At 54.3% G+C, this 19,209-nt stretch overlaps 6 protein-coding genes across 6 annotated transcripts; 4 read left to right on the top strand and 2 right to left on the bottom strand.

The window, feature by feature from the left end:
* Positions 1-1,345: 1,345 nt before the first annotated feature.
* HMPREF1541_07658 (uncharacterized protein) lies at positions 1,346-4,709 on the top strand (the record flags this gene model as incomplete). Its single annotated transcript, XM_008721982.1, has 5 exons — positions 1,346-1,500; positions 1,549-2,300; positions 2,347-2,765; positions 2,811-3,817; positions 4,145-4,709. The coding sequence occupies 5 exons, from the start codon at positions 1,346-1,348 to the stop codon at positions 4,707-4,709; spliced, it is 2,898 nt and encodes a 965-aa protein (XP_008720204.1).
* Positions 4,710-6,571: 1,862 nt separating this feature from the next.
* Positions 6,572-7,456, bottom strand: HMPREF1541_07657 (uncharacterized protein; the record flags this gene model as incomplete). The annotated part of the gene is made up of 1 exon (XM_008721981.1): positions 6,572-7,456. The coding sequence occupies one exon, from the start codon at positions 7,454-7,456 to the stop codon at positions 6,572-6,574; it is 885 nt and encodes a 294-aa protein (XP_008720203.1).
* A 1,776-nt stretch (positions 7,457-9,232) lies between these two features.
* HMPREF1541_07656 (uncharacterized protein) lies at positions 9,233-10,541 on the bottom strand (the record flags this gene model as incomplete). Its single annotated transcript, XM_008721980.1, has 2 exons — positions 9,233-10,312; positions 10,362-10,541. The coding sequence occupies 2 exons, from the start codon at positions 10,539-10,541 to the stop codon at positions 9,233-9,235; spliced, it is 1,260 nt and encodes a 419-aa protein (XP_008720202.1).
* A 1,621-nt stretch (positions 10,542-12,162) lies between these two features.
* On the top strand, positions 12,163-13,884 carry HMPREF1541_07655 (uncharacterized protein; the record flags this gene model as incomplete). Its single annotated transcript, XM_008721979.1, has 4 exons — positions 12,163-12,345; positions 12,398-12,472; positions 12,519-13,254; positions 13,307-13,884. The coding sequence occupies 4 exons, from the start codon at positions 12,163-12,165 to the stop codon at positions 13,882-13,884; spliced, it is 1,572 nt and encodes a 523-aa protein (XP_008720201.1).
* Positions 13,885-15,024: 1,140 nt separating this feature from the next.
* HMPREF1541_07654 (uncharacterized protein) lies at positions 15,025-16,763 on the top strand (the record flags this gene model as incomplete). Its single annotated transcript, XM_008721978.1, has 4 exons — positions 15,025-15,168; positions 15,224-15,524; positions 15,577-15,783; positions 15,838-16,763. 4 exons carry the CDS (start codon positions 15,025-15,027, stop codon positions 16,761-16,763), a joined length of 1,578 nt encoding a protein of 525 aa, XP_008720200.1.
* An 899-nt stretch (positions 16,764-17,662) lies between these two features.
* On the top strand, positions 17,663-18,622 carry HMPREF1541_07653 (uncharacterized protein; the record flags this gene model as incomplete). Its single annotated transcript, XM_008721977.1, has 1 exon — positions 17,663-18,622. The coding sequence occupies one exon, from the start codon at positions 17,663-17,665 to the stop codon at positions 18,620-18,622; it is 960 nt and encodes a 319-aa protein (XP_008720199.1).
* Positions 18,623-19,209: the final 587 nt, after the last annotated feature.

The following is a 19,209-nucleotide window of genomic DNA, read 5'->3' as shown; positions in this document are numbered from 1 at the left end:
GCGCTTAGGCAGATCCTGGCATCTAGGAGGATAACGTGATAGTGACCACTGAAGGATCTGAGCCAACTTCTCCGGCGGATTTGTAAGTTCGGGGACCTGTGTCAACTCTAGCGGCGGAGATCGTTCTGCCCACAGAGGTGACAGAGTATCGGCGCTGTTGTCAGCACAAATGACGCTTGTCCAGGCATTCGGGATTCGTAGAGACTCCATGTTGCTGACCTTTGTTCCTGGTGAACTTTTCCGATATCTCATCGGCCACGACAGACAGGTGTAACACTAGAAGTATGGAGAATAAGAAGAAGAGGAAGAAGGGGACAGAAGCCACGGTATAGACGACTTGAGCCTCCATGGCTGTGAGTATGGGCGGCTTCTAGCTGGTGGGTACCAAGCATCAAAGTACCGTGGTTGGGTACTTGGTGGGCCAGCAAGGCAGTATCAGCTATTTCAAGCAAGAAACAAAATATTGGCCATACTTTATTTACCAGAAGCGTAGTGATTTGGGCTTTACAGCCCATCAGGGGCTGTGTACTGTGAATGGACCTACCACGACAGCGGCAGCAATAGCTCCGATAGAGCTGTACGCGCTACCGCTGACATACCTCGTCCAGTGCAAGAGACAGACCGGGAGGAGAATCGTCGTTAGTCGTCGTCAACGCTGCATCATTGGGACTCGCTCGCGGATCCGGCATTGCGATCAAGCTGAGATGAAGTGAGCTGTGAGCCCTGGTGCGCCTTGTCGAGGGCAGTACAGGAAAAAGTTCGCTTAGGCAAAAGCTAGCCCCCACGGCAGGTACAACTAGCCCCGAATGCGTTGTGTGGGGTTAGGGTTAGGCGTCATGACCTGGCATCCACTCGTACACAATGACTTCGCTCGCCACGGTCGAGCTGTGTGCCGTCTACCCACCTCTTGCGACCGGGCTACTTGATTGCCATGAGATCGCTTCTTACGGACCAAGCTGTTGTGCTGGAGTGAGATTCGCTCAACATGGAGAGCCATCTCATGTCTCACCAGAACAGCGCTCATGCTGCCTAGCAGGATCCGCAGAGGTTCTGACGGTGATGACCAGGTGGAAGAAGTCCTGAGTTCCATTCTTGCACATCCTACGATGCCTTGACACCAAGTGATCGCTCTGACTCGTGGGCCAGACGCATTTTCGTCTCAAGTAAGTACTATCGCCGGCAAATGAATACATTCCACTCCTTGCGGCCATGTTATCATTCCACGCGCTTGCGGTGGTCGATGCTCCACGCGCTGGGCTCGATGCCCTTACGCCTGCTCGGCGATTGTCGGCAATGGCGACAGCAACATTTAGGTTTGAACTCTAACGGTAAGCTGATCGACGCCATGGGGAGGCCTTTGTTCATCGGCGTTTGGGCGCTAGCGAGTCTTTCCAAGGCTGTCTTCGGATACGGTACCACGGTCTTTGAGTATCCAGAATACTGTTCAATAGCGCCCACCACCGTCATCAATTCAAGCCCGACAACATCGGGCCCAGTCGTGTGAGTAACATTGAAGACTTGCCGGCCGCACCCTGACATCCTATGCAGGCCAACCAGCGAGCCTTTCCTCGTTTTCGTCGAACAGAGCAGCGGCGGTACCAAGCGCGATGTCGAATTCCTCGACAACGACGGAACATTGACGAACGAACCCGAGGAGGCAGCGCAGTATGTGATTGTTGCTGGTCAGCTGCGAAGTATTGCTGGTCATGTATCAACATCTGGATTGGTGCCCTTCCAGGTCTTTGCCGCATCGCCGTTCTCGTTGCCTGTTTCTCGCACGTTCTCCATGCTGAATGGCTCTCTGGAGTGGATCAATGATGGGTTCTACGCAGGAAAGGCCCGGTTTTGTCTTTTGAATACAACCGTCAATGTCGATTTCTCGGGACAACCACCTACTGCCTGTAGGCTCATCGAACTTGGTACGGTACCCGCACAAGATGCCCTTCGTCCACCAGAGACAACATCTACGACCGAGACGCTGCATACGACTGTTAGCTCGGACACAACGGTTGGTGTATCGGGAGCAAGTACCACAATCCCGTACGAACCTCAAAGCTCTTCAGATCAAAGTACCACGCGAGAATCCACGGCTGCTGCAACGGCGTCTGTTCGTCCCCCACTGCCGGCCCAAAGTACTGTCACCGGCCAGCTAGCCACAGCTCAATTCTTCGGCTGTCTTCGATCCGGTCCGGAAGACCTCGTCATCCCAGGACGCGGACATCCGGTAGCTACACTAGAGGAATGCGTTGATTACTGCGCTGGATCAGATATCTCAAACCTCTACGCGGGCGTGCAGTTCAGTATGTATACGATCAAATCAGATGATTCGCCGGTTAACAGCCACAGGTAATCAATGCTTCTGTGGCAAAGAAACTTCACTCCCGTTGATTGAAGGGGTTTGTGACCGCCCATGTCCGGATAACAGCAACCAGACTTGTGGAGGCATTCAAGCCATGTCCGTTTACACGATCGAGCTGCGCTTCCCAGAGTCGTCTATCTCCATTGATACAGCCACACCGACGAGCACTTCCACTTCATCGTTGTTGGGCTACCCGGCACCGACTTCTTCTGGCGTCCCCACTTGCGCTCCGGAATCTGAATTCGACGGTACAGTCAACAACAACTACCTCATCCTTTGCGACACTAGTTTGCCTGGGAATGACCTGGCCGTGGTAGAGGCGCCGGATCTTGCAAGTTGCATCTCAGAATGCAGCTCCTATGCTCCGGAAAGCGGCATCCCGTGCATCGCAGTTGAATACGTCGCAGTGAGTATAGATGACCTTCCAGACACCTCCAGCTCACACCTCCAGAATGAATCTCCAGCGAATTGCAGATTGAAGTACAGTGTTAGCCCCATTCGGCGTGGCGACGGTCCTTCAGTTCAAGCAGCTGTTCTAGTCAACGTCCCGTTAGCCCCCTCGATTACTTTCATTCCTCCGTCTTCTCCAACCTCGACAGAATTTGCAACGTCCAGAGCTCTCGCTACTAGCCATTCTCTGCAGACAACTTCTGCGCTTACCCCAAAGGTCTCCGCGTCTACTCCGACGACAATAAGCGGCATCCCGACGCCAGACAGCACCAGAATGACAAGCAGCGCCTTAAGTATAGTCCAGATTTCGCCAAGCGGAGGCGATTCTACTACAACTGGCGGTGATGCAGCAGTGAGCAGTTCCACAACAATCATTCTATCGTCAAGCGTTGGCCTCTCTTCAGTATCCGCTAGTGCTACATTGTCGAACAGCTTCATAGCAGTGAGCAGCTCTACAGTGCTTAGCGTCGCCACAACGACTAGTGCTTCGACGAGGATCGCCTCCGCTGAGCGTAGTAGCATTCTTTCTACATCGGTATCAGGCTCATTTCAAGCTACTACCCCGTCCAGCAGCATTGTTCGCTCGCCACCCGTCAGTTCACAATCCAGCTCAGCATCTTTTTCATCAAGCCCTTCGTCAGGTCCACAAACTGCCACTTCGGCTGCGCCTACTCCGACTAACACTGCTTTGTGCCCGACCTACGACAAAGATGTGCTCAATATCAATTCCGACGGCTACAACTATGAGATTCAATGCAGTAACGACATCCAGGGCGAACTACTGCTCGGCAACGCCACATTCGCCAACACGTTCCAGAACTGCATTAGCCAGTGCACACTCTACAATGTGGCGATTCCTTTCCAATGTATTGGAGTCAAGTTCCTGTTGCAGCCCAGTGGTTCGAATAACTGCCTGCTTCTGCGTTCGTATACCGGCAGCAGCTGTCAGACGTTCGCAAATGCTGCACGCTTGATCTATGGCGGTTATCCTTCTCCGAATGGCGTCGCGTGCGGCCCAAGAAGCACGAGCTCGGCAAGATCCGTTGTCTCAAGCTCAGCTGTGGCAATTACCAGCACTCTGTCCACAGCTGCGAGCACCTTGGCTGTATCACCGACACCTCCGGCGTCGAGTATTTCATCCTCATCCCCAGGACCTCCCAGCCCTCCAGTACGATCTTCCACCTCAACCGCCACTGTCTCACTGGAGTTAACACGTAGTACTTCAAGCGCAACCAGACGATCTCCATCTGCTTCCCTTCCCTCCGCTGGCTCCTCAAATGCGGCATCTTCGGCGGCAACATCAACAGGCGCTCTCACAGTCGCAACCAGCTCCAGAATAGCTTCATTGTCAATAACCACATCCACAACGTCAACAACTGTAGTAGCTTCCACCTCACCGGCCTCATCCTCCACGTCCCGCGCCACCACCACAACCACCGCATCCCCGCTCCCCGCCTTCACACCTCCAACCTTCTGCGGCGCCCCACCTAACGACACGGACGGCTATCCGGACGAATGCGCAACCAACACCAACGCCCCCATCTGCTACCGCTACAACTTCGACTACGACGGCGCCACGGGAGTCACACCCGGCGGCAACGTCTCGTACGAGATCGAGTGCGCCACCCAATTCAGCGGCGCCACCGCGGGCTCCACTGTCGCCAGCAGCCTGCGCGACTGCATCTTCTGGTGCGAGTACGACAACCAACTGCAGCCCGGAGTGCGGCCGTGCGTCGGCGTCACGTTCCTGAATGGTGAACCCGGGCAGGGCCCCAACAACTGTGTCAAGTATTCGACGCTGACGTGCGCGACGAGGGGGAATGCCACGTATAGTTCCGCGAGGCTGCTGTGGGCGGGTTATCCGGCTATGACGGACTATGACCAGAGCTTCAATTGCTAACTACAGTACTGCGGTAATTGCTGAAGCATTGGGGTGCCCATGGGCATTAGGAGAAAAAGGGGGGCGCAGAGCCTTGTGGGAAACGGTTTCCGGCGCGCAGCGAGGCACCCGGCCCACGACACTCCGCTGCGGGTGGTGCCACTATCGGCTATTGAGATGTTTGTTCGGGGCCCGGCGGGGGCTGGATGTCTTTTGCTTTGCCGGCAGTCCCCCCGTTTTACTTACATTCGAGTTTTATTTTCATTTGCTGAGGCTTCAAACACCCCCAGAAAAAAGACTCCTTACTCCCAAAATTCCTACAGTAGGAACAAGAGAAGAAGAACACACACACACACACACACACACACACACACACACACACACACACACACACACACACAGAGAGAGAGATAATCAGTTACTACTGCCTTTTTGGGGGAGGGAAATCAATCCATTGTCTCCTTGTGATGAACTTGACAAACCACGAAATTTCTGGTCGTCGGCCGGCCCACGCAGATTCTCTGCTGTAACACGCATCTCTTGTTCGGCACCGCCGCCGCTTCACCATCTACTCAACCTCAAACACAAACTGCACTGACTCCCTCATCTCGTCTCATTTCGTCTCATCTCGTCTGCACTGTCTGTTAGGGGGACCTGTTGTATCGCGGGCAATCATTTGTCTCATCCAGCTGATTGCAGGTCTGCAAGGTGGAGGAAAAGAAACCCCAACAAAAGCCCCCCCTCTCGCCTCCTCCTTAAGCATTTCCCTGCGTACACGCGCGCGCGCACGCGCGGAGTAGCGTTGCGCGCTGCTCGCATTCTTCCTCCTCTCCTGCATAGCATGCATGCATGCATGCATGCATGCACTCTCTTGTGCTCATATGACCACATCCTTTATTGTTATTTGCCTCTCTCCCCCTCTCTGTGTATTTGTGTGCGTGTGTGTGTATTATTCTCTCCTTACGCATTCCATTTCTTTGCCTGGCCCCGCCTCGGCCCTAATCTTAGGGATTGTTTATTTGCTTGCTTTCCCCCATCCCTCTCTTCTGGCATTGTTCCCTCCTCGCATATTCTGCATGATCTCCCCGGGTGGGGGGGCGGTGAAGCGGTGAGGAGAGAAAATACCTAAAGGCAGATCTCGCGCGTGGCAATAAAGGGTTGCGCATTTCCCGCCTGCTGCGTGTACCTTTGTTCGCAATTGAGTAGTTGTTAGTATTGAGGTACGAGGGAAAGGATATATCCTTTGCGCCTTACGAACGTCAGTCAGCACGACCTTGTGAATCTATCGAACAAGACTCCAGTCAATACAATATGTGCTCACCCATCTCCGACGCAGGCCTGGAGCCGAGACTCATCCGGCTAGGGTCGCCATTCCAATTCCAATACCACTCGCGCCTGTCGCCGCAGACGATCTACAGCTTCTCGACGCGGTCACGGGACAGCGGCAAGCTGGGCGAGCCCGGGTATTGCTCGACGACGGCTTGTCCGGGGCTCAGAAGTGAGCAGACGGTTGGCAGCAAGTGCCGATACTGCTGTTGGATGATTCAATAGACCTTACAACGGGTAACGACAAATAGCCTGCAAACTATAGCATGCGACAACTCCGCGCGCGGAGCCTGGCAACATCGCCACGCGGTCAAGCTGGACATGCGGTTCTGATGGAGCATTATCGCGACGAGGTCCAGTCACCTATCGAGCCCCCGACTTCGATCTCAAAACGGTAGCGATGGCACGAGCGGGCAACGTCCAGCCATTTCTGACACTCAGCTATGGCACATCAGCACTACAAGCACATCATCCTTGATCAACGCGGAGCACCGATCTGTGACGGTCTGGTGTCGCTCATCGGACAGGCTGAAGGCGAGGGGCGGCACACGAGCCTTTCAGGAGCCTTCATCTCGCTCCTTCAACCATATTGACGACCAGCCATGCTCCATGTCCTTCTTCAGTTGCGCCATCACCTCAGCGACCTCCTTCGTCTGTTCCCTTGGGTCCAGCTTTCCGCCGGGCGCGTCATGAAAGAATACCAAACCTCCAGGCACCTCGAACAAAGGATTGCCCTGCCCTTCGCCGCTCCTGCCGACTGGTCCTGTCTCGAATCCACACTTCTGGTAGAAACCCTCTTTACCATCGGCACTAATCACACTCGCGCTGATGCCTTCTTTCTCCGCCATCGATATGCCTCGTTGCACCAAGAGCTTTCCGATGCCTCTCCCCTGCCATTGAGGATCTACAGCCATGCTTTCAAGATACAGGCTCGGACACCTGCTCTTAACAGGGTCCCAAACATGATCGATATAGCCATAGCTACGCTCTACAATCCCTTCCCGTTCAGGGTCTGCAGCTCTGTTTGTCCAGAAGAGGTTGGCGAGCCGAATGAGTTGGGAGACGAGAGGTTTCAGCACCTGCCTTGGGTCCCACCACCTCAACCCCCAACCGGTTCTTCGATTCTCATCGTCGTTGAGGCCTATGCGGCTCCAGTGAGCCTGACCCACGATTTTCTCTCGGCCTTGCTCATCTCTCAAGCAGGCGAGAAGGAAGACATGGGCGTAGTCAAAATGGGAGACGAGATTCCGTGAAAGCCAGTATTGATTGGAGTCATTGGGGTATTGGTAGCGCTGGGGGTGGATAGTCTTCCCGAAGAGGATGTCCTCGAAGAACGCGCGAGTGTTGAGGCGGGCAATGGCCCAGTGGTCAATCAGACGAGCTGATCGGATAGTCAGATGGAGAGGTGGTGTGGACGGTGTCTGGCTTTGGTACGAGGACATCCTAGCAAGCCACGAATAACGTGGAGTGAAGGCCCGATGTCCCCACGTTTCCTGTGAATTGGTTCCTGAGTCCGTTACTGCACAAGTCCCTAGCAATAATCTGGTTCTGAGCAAAACAAGGCGACCGCGCCACAACTTGCTTCTCGTAGCGACACGCCTCGTCTCGCGCGTGGTGAACGTCGATCTCAATCTGCAAATGCCGTAAAAGCCGATTCCTGCGGGAGAATGAATCCTTGCATATGTACGAACGAATAAGCACTACTCAGCGAGGAGGGTGCCGTGTCGTGTCGGTGCTGTCGTCGCTGCCAGAGTTTCTTTCGAATATGGAAACGCCCACGCCCTCGTATCCGGCCGGACTTGTTCCTGACGATCTTGGCCCAATCCTCAGCGCTCGGAAGCCACCAGACTTCTTGGACTTCGGAACTAGTAGCAAGCCAACAAACTCGTGGGGGCTTTGCCAGGAATCCCTCAACCTCGGAAGGAGCAGAAGCAACGCATTTGACGCGTGTGGCCGGAAACTGATAGGTGGCCAAGCTCGTGCACCGTTATCGCTCGACACGCCACGCAAGGATATGGTGGCTTTTGGTACTTTCTGGCATGTACTCTGTACGACCAAGCAGGTCCGTTTCATGTAGCAACAAGTTCTGACACCTGCTGTATCAGCATTTCGGACCTTCTCTGCGCATTTTGTTGCCCCTTCCGAGGAGCACGGGTGTCAAGCGCCCTGTTGGACGAAAAGGCCACTAGAAAGTGAACAATCACAGCGGGCCTGGCTAGACTCATGGTGCGCAGGCATGTGTAAGTGGGCAATGGATGGAAATCTGCCCCCGCCTCCCCGACTCGCTTGTACCCCTGCCATCCCTGCTCTTGAAATGCCCGGGGTCCACCTCCTTCGCCGCAACTTGCAAGTGACACATCTCCCAACGCCTTTGTGAACTGTGGACCCCTGCATCTTGCTCGCGAGCTCGCGAGCTTCTAGCTTCTAGCTTCTCGCACGTGGTATCCGTATAGTGGCACACCGTAAGATCAGGTCTTCTATGGTCAACTCCGCTTGAAGTCTCCGGACAAGGTCCCTAGCATCCTTGTCTCGACCTCTGGTTCATTGGTAATCTGTAGTACGGTTAGCGCTGGACCCGCTTCGCCATCTCTTGGGGCTATGGCTTGATCTCGAACTCAGTGCTGCGTCGTCCCGAGCGCCCGGGGTTCCGGCGCTAGGGCGGAAGGTTGTTGTTGTAAGCGAAAGCCTGTCCAAAGGAATTGCTCGTGCAGTGGTTTTAGATTAAGCCTTGCAAGGCGTGCAGCAGAGTTTCCGGCGGTTTCGAAGAGGTGCATAATCGTTGTGATTGTGGTTGGGCGGATAAGGAGATGCTGGGACGGCGGAATTCGAAAGCCGAGGGTTTCGGGGGTGTAGAGGGTTGAGAGCTGAAGCAAGGTGTTTCGCCGGCGAAATAGAGGGTATGGGGCAAGTACTCGGAGAGGTCTTGATGTGCCCAGGGAACACCTTCCCTGATAGCCCGATTTCGCTTGGAGGTATTTGCAGGAACTTATAGCAGTAGCCATCTATCAGAATGTAGAGATATCGAAGTACGGATACATAGCAGCAGAAACCCATCATCGCCAACTACTCATACAACCAGTACCAGTCATGAAATCGTCCTTGGGCCTACCAGCTCTTCCGTATAAACCTGTGTTTCTTTTCCTCGTGCCGAATTAGGCACCCAACACCTTGTAAGTCGCCAGATTCGTAACACAATCGCAATCAACCTCTGCATGTCTCTAGATGGCCCTCGGCTCATACCCAACATGCCATTGTATGTCTTTCCTGATGATACGCTTGTCGCTGCCCACACTCTCAATACTTACCTCGTCACCGAAATCGCCTACCTTGTCACCTTGTCGACTGCGTGGCGTCGTATGGTTATGCATTACCGCTTCACCCGTTCTCACTTTGCGGATAGGGGCGACAATATCTGATTCGTCCTCAATCCTGGACCGATTCATACTCCCACCAGCACCACTTCCCGTAACCGTTGCATGGCGTGAATTCATTGCCCCTCTTTGGCTACCTTGATTGTTCACACTCCTCATTTCGTAGCTTCTCTGCCTCGCCGAGTTCTTACTGCCATAAGCGGCAGTATACGTCTCCATATCAATGCCGATACCAAAACCTGAGCCAAAACTGCGGACGAATGCCTTCAGGTTTGGGATTGTTGCGGAAATGATGGTCCACGCCATGTAGACCTGCTGCAGTACCTGTATGGGCGTCTGCGCGAGGCCGGCGTTTCCGGATTTGGCGTACTGGTCCACGTAGTACAAGCGTAGTGCAGCGAGTGCCACCAGGGGCAACCGCAGTAGAAAAGCCAGAACGACTTGGCACTTGAGATGAAATGCTAGGTGAACGGGGGTCACAATCACAATTGTCATGAGTATGAGGATGGCTTCTGTTGCAATGTCCAATCCGGTGATGATGCGCCAACGCAGTGGCTGGCTGGAACATTTTGCATCGGCGGGCGGTTGAATATAGGTTGTGGGCTGGCAATTGGCAGAGACCGTGGCTATAGAGGCAATGCCTCCAAGAGCCATGATACCGAGAATGGCCAAACAAACATTGAGGTAGAGGCGTGGAGAACCGTGATGGTTTGTTTGCGACTTCCGACCGGACAAATTGAAGAGACGCATCATCAGGTAAAGAGTCGAGCATTTGGCGAATGTGGCACACAGAAGGAAAAGAATCAGGGCGGCAAAGGAGTCGATCGATGCAGTATGTGCCGAGGAGGGTACGAGGAAAGTGAGCGTCTGGCCTAGGCCGGAATTGAGGGCGAGTATGGTGCTGATGGCACTTCCCAAGTGGAAGAGCTGATTTAGCTGTTAGTTTTGCTTATGGCTGATGAGAAGGAGAACGTACAAAAGCGAAGAGTATGAGCAGGTCATCAGCGCCATAGATCTTCAGCCGGAGCCAGCCACGAGTCAGAACTGTGATAAGAGAATAGACGAGGCATAAGAGCGTTGCAATCCATATTGACCCCGACTGGTTGTCCGCCGTTATGGGCGCGAAACGATTGTCGTTGTTGAACGTGTCTGACATCGCGATATGCAGTCTGGAAAGACGTGTTAAAGAGGAGATGTATCGGGGTGGGCGGCTGGATCTTCACATTAGCAGTTCGGTAGTTGAGGTCGATCATATGCAGTACAACACAAGACTTGGAAAACAATAATCCCAGCCGTGACTTGCTGGTGAAACATTCAAATAGTGATGCGCGATATCGATTGGGTTTGTGAGTTTCTGCTGACTTCAGAGGATATTCGTGGCTTGGTGAGGGTTTCGGGCTTGACGTGAGCGCAAGAAGCAGCCACTGGACGCGGTCAGTGAGCCTGATTCGACTTTGTGGTCGTGGGATGGCGGCATCTGCAACGTTAGCGTCAGGAGAAGCTCAGGGAATCATCCTGGACCAGAACAAGGCGTTTTTTAAGATAGCGGCAGTCTGGTCAGTAGCCCAGAAAACGGCAATGATCAACGGTCGGACGAACCGAAGACAGTTGTCCAATAGATGCCATGGCCTTGAAAGGTGCACAAGCGCGATGGTGGCACAACATACCATCATCCTCGTATCGCCAGCCGCAAAGCACCGTGCAAAGATGTAGAAGCATGGTGGCAACCCCTTGCAGACATGTCGGCCGGATGAGGTGGTGGAAGAGAGGGACCTGTAGAAGCCCTTCAGGCATTGGGATAACTCGCCCTCGAGCATTCGAGGCAGCGCAAGGATCTCTTAGCATCTCGAACAAGGGTGTGCGGGTGCCAGGGCGCCGGGGAACTCTGCTTCTGCTCGGCTCATTCGACCAAGTAGACAGGAAGACGTGGAAGACATGGAGTCTGGCGCACGGATCATTGTCCTACAGTAGCGCTGGAGCTTGGCACCGACACTGGGACCCACAGCCTGTTCGTGAGCCACGGAGCCCTTGCTTCAACGCTTCACCATCACGCTATCCAAGCTGTCTAATCTGCCATCACTGCCATCACTGCCATCACGACAGATTCAGTATCAGCCTATCTTGTCATCACCTCGCTTACCAGATCTACATCCGAGCTTGAAGCCTTCCCACCCTGCTCCGCAGGGACCACAGCTGGCCAGCTGGCGGTACAGCCAAAGCTTATACCTAATTCATCTCAAAGTCAGCGATAGGTTCTGACCAGGGAAAAGCAAATCTTATCTGCTCGTATGAGGTTGCGTGCTTGCTCAACAACACCACGGGTGGCTGCTGCGTGCCCGCCCGAGAGGATTTGACTGCGCCGCGATCTGCAGCTCTCGCTCTCGCCCTGCTCCCATTGGATTCTGAAGTATGTGGCGTGCAGTGGCTCGAACGCCTTCCCAGGGGGCCCAAGCGATCCGCAAGTCCCTTCACGAGTCCCCGGCATAACGACACTAACCTTTCCGACCCCATGTCCACTCGCTTGTCGAGGTGCTTGTTGAAGCTCTTTCTCCCTGATTCCGCCAAAAGCCTGCGACAAGCGCGTTCCAGCCAGAGTTCTGAGCGGATTGACTGGAGCGTGGCCGTTAGTACGGTGATACCGCATGGCTGGCGAACAATGATCCTATACCCTCTTTCGTCCAGCCGAAACCTCATTTCTGCTGCATATTCCCCTCCTACACTTCTTCTCCCCTGCGCAGGTTGTTGTTGCACGACTCATCCACCCACACAGCTTCACCATGGCGGGCCTCAAGGAAGAGATCTCCGTTACGGAGCAGTACCCTATTGATCCCGAGAATGTCAACTTACCACCAGAGAAGGCCGGCACCAAGTCCGACCAGCAGGACATGTGGCGCATGGGCAAGGCGCAAGAGATGAGGAGGAACTTCCGTTTCGTCTCCATATTCGGCTTCACCATGCTGGTAAGGGTCGCTGCCGATCGTCTCACGATACCAGAAGACTGATGAACCACAGGTCATGTGCTCATGGGAGACAATGTTGGGCACCTCTATCATCGGTCTTATCAATGGCGGTACAGCCGGCTTGATCGTAAGTCCACTCTACGCTGGACACGGCAATGTACTGACGCCCCAAGTGGCTTTTCCTGGTCTCGTGGGTTGGTTTCCTGGCGGTCAATACTTCCATGGCGGAGATGGCCTCTATGGCACCAACCTCTGGCGGACAATACCATTGGGTTTCGGAATTCTCGCCAAGGAAGTACCAGAAGTTCATGAGCTTTGTCACCGGCTGGCTCTGTGTGCTAGGGTGGCAGACCGGAGCTGCCAACACAGCTTTCCTCGCCGGAACTCAGATTCAAGGCCTCGTGACGCTCAACAACCCAGACTATGTCCCGGAGAAGTGGCACGGCACCCTTCTCACCTTCGCTGTTGCGTCCTTCTCGGTCTTCTTCAACACATTCCTCGTCAAGAAGCTGCCACTTGTCGAAGGTATTGTTCTCATCATCCACATCTTCGGCTTCTTCGCTGTCCTGATCACTCTCTGGGTTCTTGGACCACGCGGCGACGCTTCTCAAGTCTTCACGACTTTCAACAACTACGGTGGTTGGCCAACTGACGGCCTTTCAGCCATGGTTGGCATCTTGGCAGTTATGATTCCTCTGCTAGGGGCTGACGGCGCAGTCCATATGTCAGAAGAGCTCCGAGATGCCGCCCGGACTCTGCCAAAATCTATGATCTTGACCACGATCTGCAATGGAGCCATGGGCTGGATCATCCTTATTACCTTCTGCATGGTGCTGGGAAACCTTGACGATGTCATTTCCTCACCCACCGGTCAGCCATACATTGCAGTCTTCTACAACGTCACCGAGAGTAAGTCCACCGTCATTCGCATTTCTGGAGGTGATTACTAACGACGTTGTAGGCTATGCGGGAGCTTCAGTCCTTTCTGCCCTGGTCATTGTGATGGCTATGTTCTGCAATCTCTCCATCACCGCAACTGCATCTCGCCAACTCTTCGCCTTCGCCCGTGACCAGGGTGTACCTTTCGCCCAATTCTTTGCCGAGGTTCGGCCAGGCTGGGATGTACCCATGAATTCGATCATTGTGTCGTTCGTGGTATCCTGCCTGCTATCCATCATCAACATCGGGTCGACGATCGCTCTCAACAACATTACCAGTCTGTCACTCTGCGCCATTTTGTCCTCATATATCATTTCGATCGGCTTGGTCTTCTGGCGACGCATCACCAACCGGCCACTGCTACCCGCCCCATTCACTCTGAGTAAGCCTGTGGGTCTTTTCCTGAATGCACTATCATTGGCGTTCTTGTTGATTGCATTTGTATTCTCGTTCTTTCCTGGTACCAACCACCCCAATGCTGAGCAGATGAACTGGGCGATTTTGATCTATGGAGCAGTCATGGTCTTTGCACTGCTCCATTATGTGATCAAGGCGAGACATGTCTACGACGGACCCGTGGAGTATGTGAGGAAGCTGTGACTCTTGCGGCATGTTCGATTGCATTGGAACAGAGCGGCTACGCTTCCGTGTGCCAGGTTTGCAGTCTGGTCTCGAAGCACGGCTACATGTCAAGGGGCGAAAGGCTGTTTTTCCGTAGTGTAGAGATACAACCACGATATTCTGAAAAGCATTCAACTAATTCAGTATGATTGAACGTCGAGTTCTGAACAGGGGAAAGTCAAGCCGGGTGACTCTCAGCCTGAACCGCGGGCTTGGCGAGGGGGTGCGGTCGGTGACTCGGCTATCACTTCGAACACCGCAATAGCCTGGCACGATGCATTCACATTCTCCTCTTCAGGCGCAAGCCTAGCCTTCATGTCTTCGGTGTTCTGGAGCAGACTGACAAGCCGTAATGCGCCAACCCCCCAGGCCGTTGACCCCCAAGCCCCCACATGCCGCGATCGACCCATGAGATGGGGGCCTCCCGGAGCTGATCACGTTGGCACTGGTACTACCATGTTTTCACTTGGGCCCAAGTCGTATCACTTTCTGGTGCTCAAATAGTCGCCAGCATTACTCTGTCTGGAAGAGACAGACGGGATTAGTTTTTTGCACTATTCTCACTACGAGGGACAATCTCTAGCTGAAGTTGGCCGATAGTCGAATAGACGAGGCTCACTTATAGAAGCTCTTTTCAAAGGATGTCGCCGAGAATTGAGAAACTGGGTCGGGCTCCGATGGACACCGATCGGGTTGTCCGTATATGGCCCGACCGGTCCTCCCCCAAGGTTGAGTGTCACCCCAGATTTCGGTTAATGAGCAAGATGGCGGCGGCGGCGCACGAAAGAAAACGATGAACCCGGAGCTTTCCCCACAAGCTTCTCCAGCCAAGCAACCCCCGGGGGCTTTCCGGGGGCGCCCAGGCCTGTGACACGCCCAGCGATTCGGTGCGTGGGTCAATGATGTCGGTGATGCTGGCACCCCAGACTAAACCCTCTCTCAACCCGCACGGCATCGAACGGCGATGGCAAAGAAGGTTTCCATACACGTGCCGACCACTGACACTGATCATTGCCGTCCTCAATCATATAAGCGACTGTCCCCCTCCCGCTTGTCGTCATGTCTGGTTCATCTTCCAGACTTTCAATCGACTCGCCATCGGAGCAGACTCCTCTCATTATGGCCAAGGATCACGAAGAAACGCACGCAGAGGAGGTCAACTCCTTTCAGAAGGATCCTGAGGATTTTAGCCGGAGGTCTTCTCACGCGGACAGAGCCGCAGCCATCGTTGGTGATGAGCGCATCGACCTCACTGAAGAGGAGGTTTGTCTTTCTGGACCTTCGCTTTGACTGAGCACCAGCTGATCCATGCTATTAGAGCAAACGTATATGCAGGAAGATCGATCGTGTCATCTTGCCAATTCTGGTCTGGGTCTACTTCCTCCAAATTCTCGACAAGAGTGTGCTTGGATATGGCGCAGTCCTCGGCCTTCGAGACGATACAGGCCTCACCGGAGATCAGTACAGTCTTGTGAGCAGTGTTTCGGCCATGGCGCAGCTCGGTTGGCAACCTTTTTCCTCCTGGCTCATCGTCAAGGTACCTCATCGCCACCTCATGCCTGCCCTCGTCCTAGGATGGGGCTTGGCTCAGACCTTCATGGCCGTTTGCCACAACTTCGGTTCGTATCTGCTGAACTCGTGACCGTTGCAACGGTTCTGACGATCTCATAGGTGGTCTGATCGTTACGCGCCTTTTCTTGGGACTCTTTGAGGCCGGCTGCCTCCCTCTCTTCTCGGTCATTACTGCCCACTGGTACCGACGATCAGAACAACCCTTCCGAGTGGCGCTCTGGTACGGTACGAATGGCTTGGCTACGATGTTTGCCGCGGCAGTCTCCTACGGGTTCGGTTCCATTGCTAATCCGTCAATCGCTGCATGTATGTTCTTCACCCCCACGCCCCCTCATCGCAAGACCTGAGAAAGATAAACAGGGAAGATTTTGTTCCTTACGGTAGGAATTGTCACGGTCATTACTGCTCCTATCGTCTGGTGGTATCTCGACTCGGACATCCCGAGTGCACGCTTCCTTACCGGCGAAGAGAAGCGCCAAGCCATCGAGCGCGTCCGTGCAAACCAGACCGGCACCGGCTCTCGCGAGTTCAAGTGGGATCATGTCCTCGAGGCCTTCCTGGAGTTAAAGTCATGGCTCTTTGTCGGAATGGTCTTGTGTCTTAATACGGGCGCTGCTGTGACCAACACCTTTGGTCCGCTGATCATTCAGGGGCTAGGGTTCGACAAGGAAATCACTTCGCTCCTGAATATCCCCTTTGGGGCTGTACAGCTGGCCGTGATTCTACCCTCATCCTACCTGGCCCATCGCTATCGAATGAAGTCCCCCTTCCTCGCTCTCATTATGATTCCAGTCCTAGTAGGCAATGTCATGCTCTACGCACTTCCACGAACAGAGCACGGGGCTTTACTGGCCGGCTACTACCTATTCGCATTTCTCTTCGGTGGCAACCCTCTGATCGTCAGCTGGATGATCTCCAACATCGCCGGCAGTACGAAGAAGAGTGTCATCATGAGCCTGTACAACGCTGGATCGAGCGCCGGCAACATCATTGGGCCTCTCCTTTTCTCTGCAAAGGATGCACCGGGCTACTTCCCTGGGTTGCGAAAGACTCTCGGCATCGTTGCAGCCATGATTGCGGCTATCGGTATCCAATTCGTCAATCTGTGGTTCCTGAACAAAATGCAGAGGAAGAAGCGTGTCAAGAACGGCAAGCCGGCGGATATTCAAGATCATAGTATGGAGCGCCACTACACGGCCGCGACAGCCGGTAATGAGGGCCTGATGCAGAATGCTCTACTGGATTTGACGGATCGGAAGAATGACGAGTTTGTGTATGTCTACTAGCATAGAACCTCCCTAGACCAGGCGAAATCATCGGACGTATTGATTAGGGCATTATTAAACGACTCTTGATGCTATACTCTTTTTGCTGTCTCTGATCGACCGACTCTGATGTCTTCCGCCCTGCAACCATTCGCACTGTGAAAGGCTTTGACAGCGTGCTGATGGTACCTGCCGTAGCAACAGGGACAGCTGTCGAATCTGACAACACCTCCCACATCTACCGATACTCCTTCATCACCCGATAGCTCGCCCACTAGTCCTGCAGACCTGCTGTTCAAATACCACATTGAGTAAGCTTCTGGAAACTCCCCGCTGGTCGATCTCTCTAGATGCTACCCTATCGAATTCGCCCCACCCCCGGGCTAGCTAGCCCGCACCTCAACGCTTGAAAGGGCATACCGATGGCTAAGGCAAATTCCACGCCTAAACTGTCAACAGCAACGCTAGAATGAAGAGGACAGGCGCTAGAAAACAAAGAACCTGGAGAGCATCAGCCAAGCCGGGCATCGGCCTCGTTCCTGAAAACGTCAACCAGTAGATATTGATATTCCCTTTCCCAAGACAGCAGTGGATCGCCAATAGCCCAGCTTCATGTGCCAAAGCTTCCCCAGAGTCGTAGGTCTGATATGGAGATGTTCGGTCTTAAGCCATGACTCGAACAAAGCTCGTCTCTTTCCTGCCGGTTTGTTTTCTGGACCTGCACCACAGAAGTCGCCGATGACAACACCTTGATGGGTGAATGATGCAAGTATAAGAAGACAGGACCTCGATCGGAACCCTCTTGAGACTCGGCCATCTCGCTCTTGCATCAATTCTCCTTTGCAGCGTACGCTGTTGTGTGCCGAATACCAGCTCTTCTCCTCGCCAAGTCACAAATCTACGCAAATACAGCCGTCGTCATGTACCGTTCTCTTGCAACCCTTCTTCCTATCCTCACCCTCACCACCGCCATCCCCCATGCCTCACCTCCAACACCCCCCTCCAGCTCAGGCTGCGGCAAAGACTCCCCCATCGCCCCTGGCAGCCGGTCCACCAACCTCACTATCACCTCTGACGACCGCGAGCGTAGCTTCCTACTGCACATCCCCTCCAGCTACGACGCCCACAAGCCCACGCCCCTAATCCTCAGCTTCCACGGCCGGTCCCGCAACAGCTCCTACCAAGAAAGTCTCTCCCAATTCAGCGACCCAGCCTACAACACTGCCTGGCTCGCCGTCTACCCCCAGGGCCTCAACGACAGCTGGCAAGGCCCCGACTACGCCGTGGAAGGTGTTAGCGACACGCTGTTCGTCTCCGAGCTCCTCGACTACCTCGAGGCCGCACTATGCATTGACACTTCCCGTGTCTATGCGACAGGCAAGTCCAACGGTGGTGGCTTCACCGGCACGCTTGCCTGCGATGATACCGGTGCTGGAGCGCGCATCGCGGCTTTCGCGCCCGTGTCAGGCGCGTTCTACGACTTTGGCGAGGGGGGAAGCGGGTGTCGACCCAGCAGGAAGGGCTTGCCGATCCTAGAGTTTCATGGCGATGAAGACGAGACGATTCCTTATGAAGGCGGGGACGGCGCGGGTGGGAGTCTGCCGGATATTGGGGAGTGGGTGAGCTGGTGGGCGGAGTGGAATGAGTGCCCTGCGGATGGAAAACGTGTAGACGAGGAGTACGACGGGGGCGTCACGGTCACGAGCTGGGCCTGTGGCAAGGGCGAAGACAGGTTGGTCGAGGGCTACAAGGTGCATGGATTAGGTCATGATTGGCCCAGCCTGCACCCTAATCTTGATAACCCTGACGGGACAGTCGTAGAGGCCACGACCGTGATCATGGAGTGGTTCGCACGGTGGTCTTTGGGGCAAGAGAATTAGCGGCAAGTGCATCCATATCAGCGAGTACATCTTCAGCCTTCGTAACACCAACCGTCGACGAACTTCTCGGTCAACTGAAAGCCCCTTCCCCCGCAGTAGCAAGCCTCAGTGAGCTCGAAGGCTGACCTCAATAGCCAAGAAGTCCGCCAGCTCAATATTGACTCATATACTCACGTTTAGAATCGTCAACTGGATGGTTCAAAACCTGTCGCGCGAGACTCCAGCAGCAGCATATCTCCCCTTCCTCAAAATTCAGAAAACCACAACCGAAACAAACCAAAAGGACCAAGACAAAGCACCGGATGAAACCGCGATAGAATCGCGAACCCATCCAGCGCCGCAGCACGGATCCTCTCCTTTACCTACCCGGCCTGCACGCCTAGGCCGGTAGTCTGTTCCTGGTCCTACATGGCTGACTGGCTGGCTGACTGGCTGTGTAGCGCCGGCAAGTGAAGAACGCAGAGCTATCGAATGCCAGTCTCTCTGCACATGATGTGAGTCTGTGCAGGGGATTTTGCGTAGGATTTGACAGATGACCAGAACCCTCAGGCAGGGCTGGGTCGACGAGCAGATGGTGAAGGGCGCCC

The sequence above is a fragment of the Cyphellophora europaea genome (assembly GCF_000365145.1).
Source record: "Cyphellophora europaea CBS 101466 unplaced genomic scaffold supercont1.7, whole genome shotgun sequence".
Classification (NCBI taxonomy): Eukaryota; Fungi; Ascomycota; class Eurotiomycetes; order Chaetothyriales; family Cyphellophoraceae; genus Cyphellophora; species Cyphellophora europaea.
This window is presented reverse-complemented; position numbering and strand designations above follow the sequence as displayed.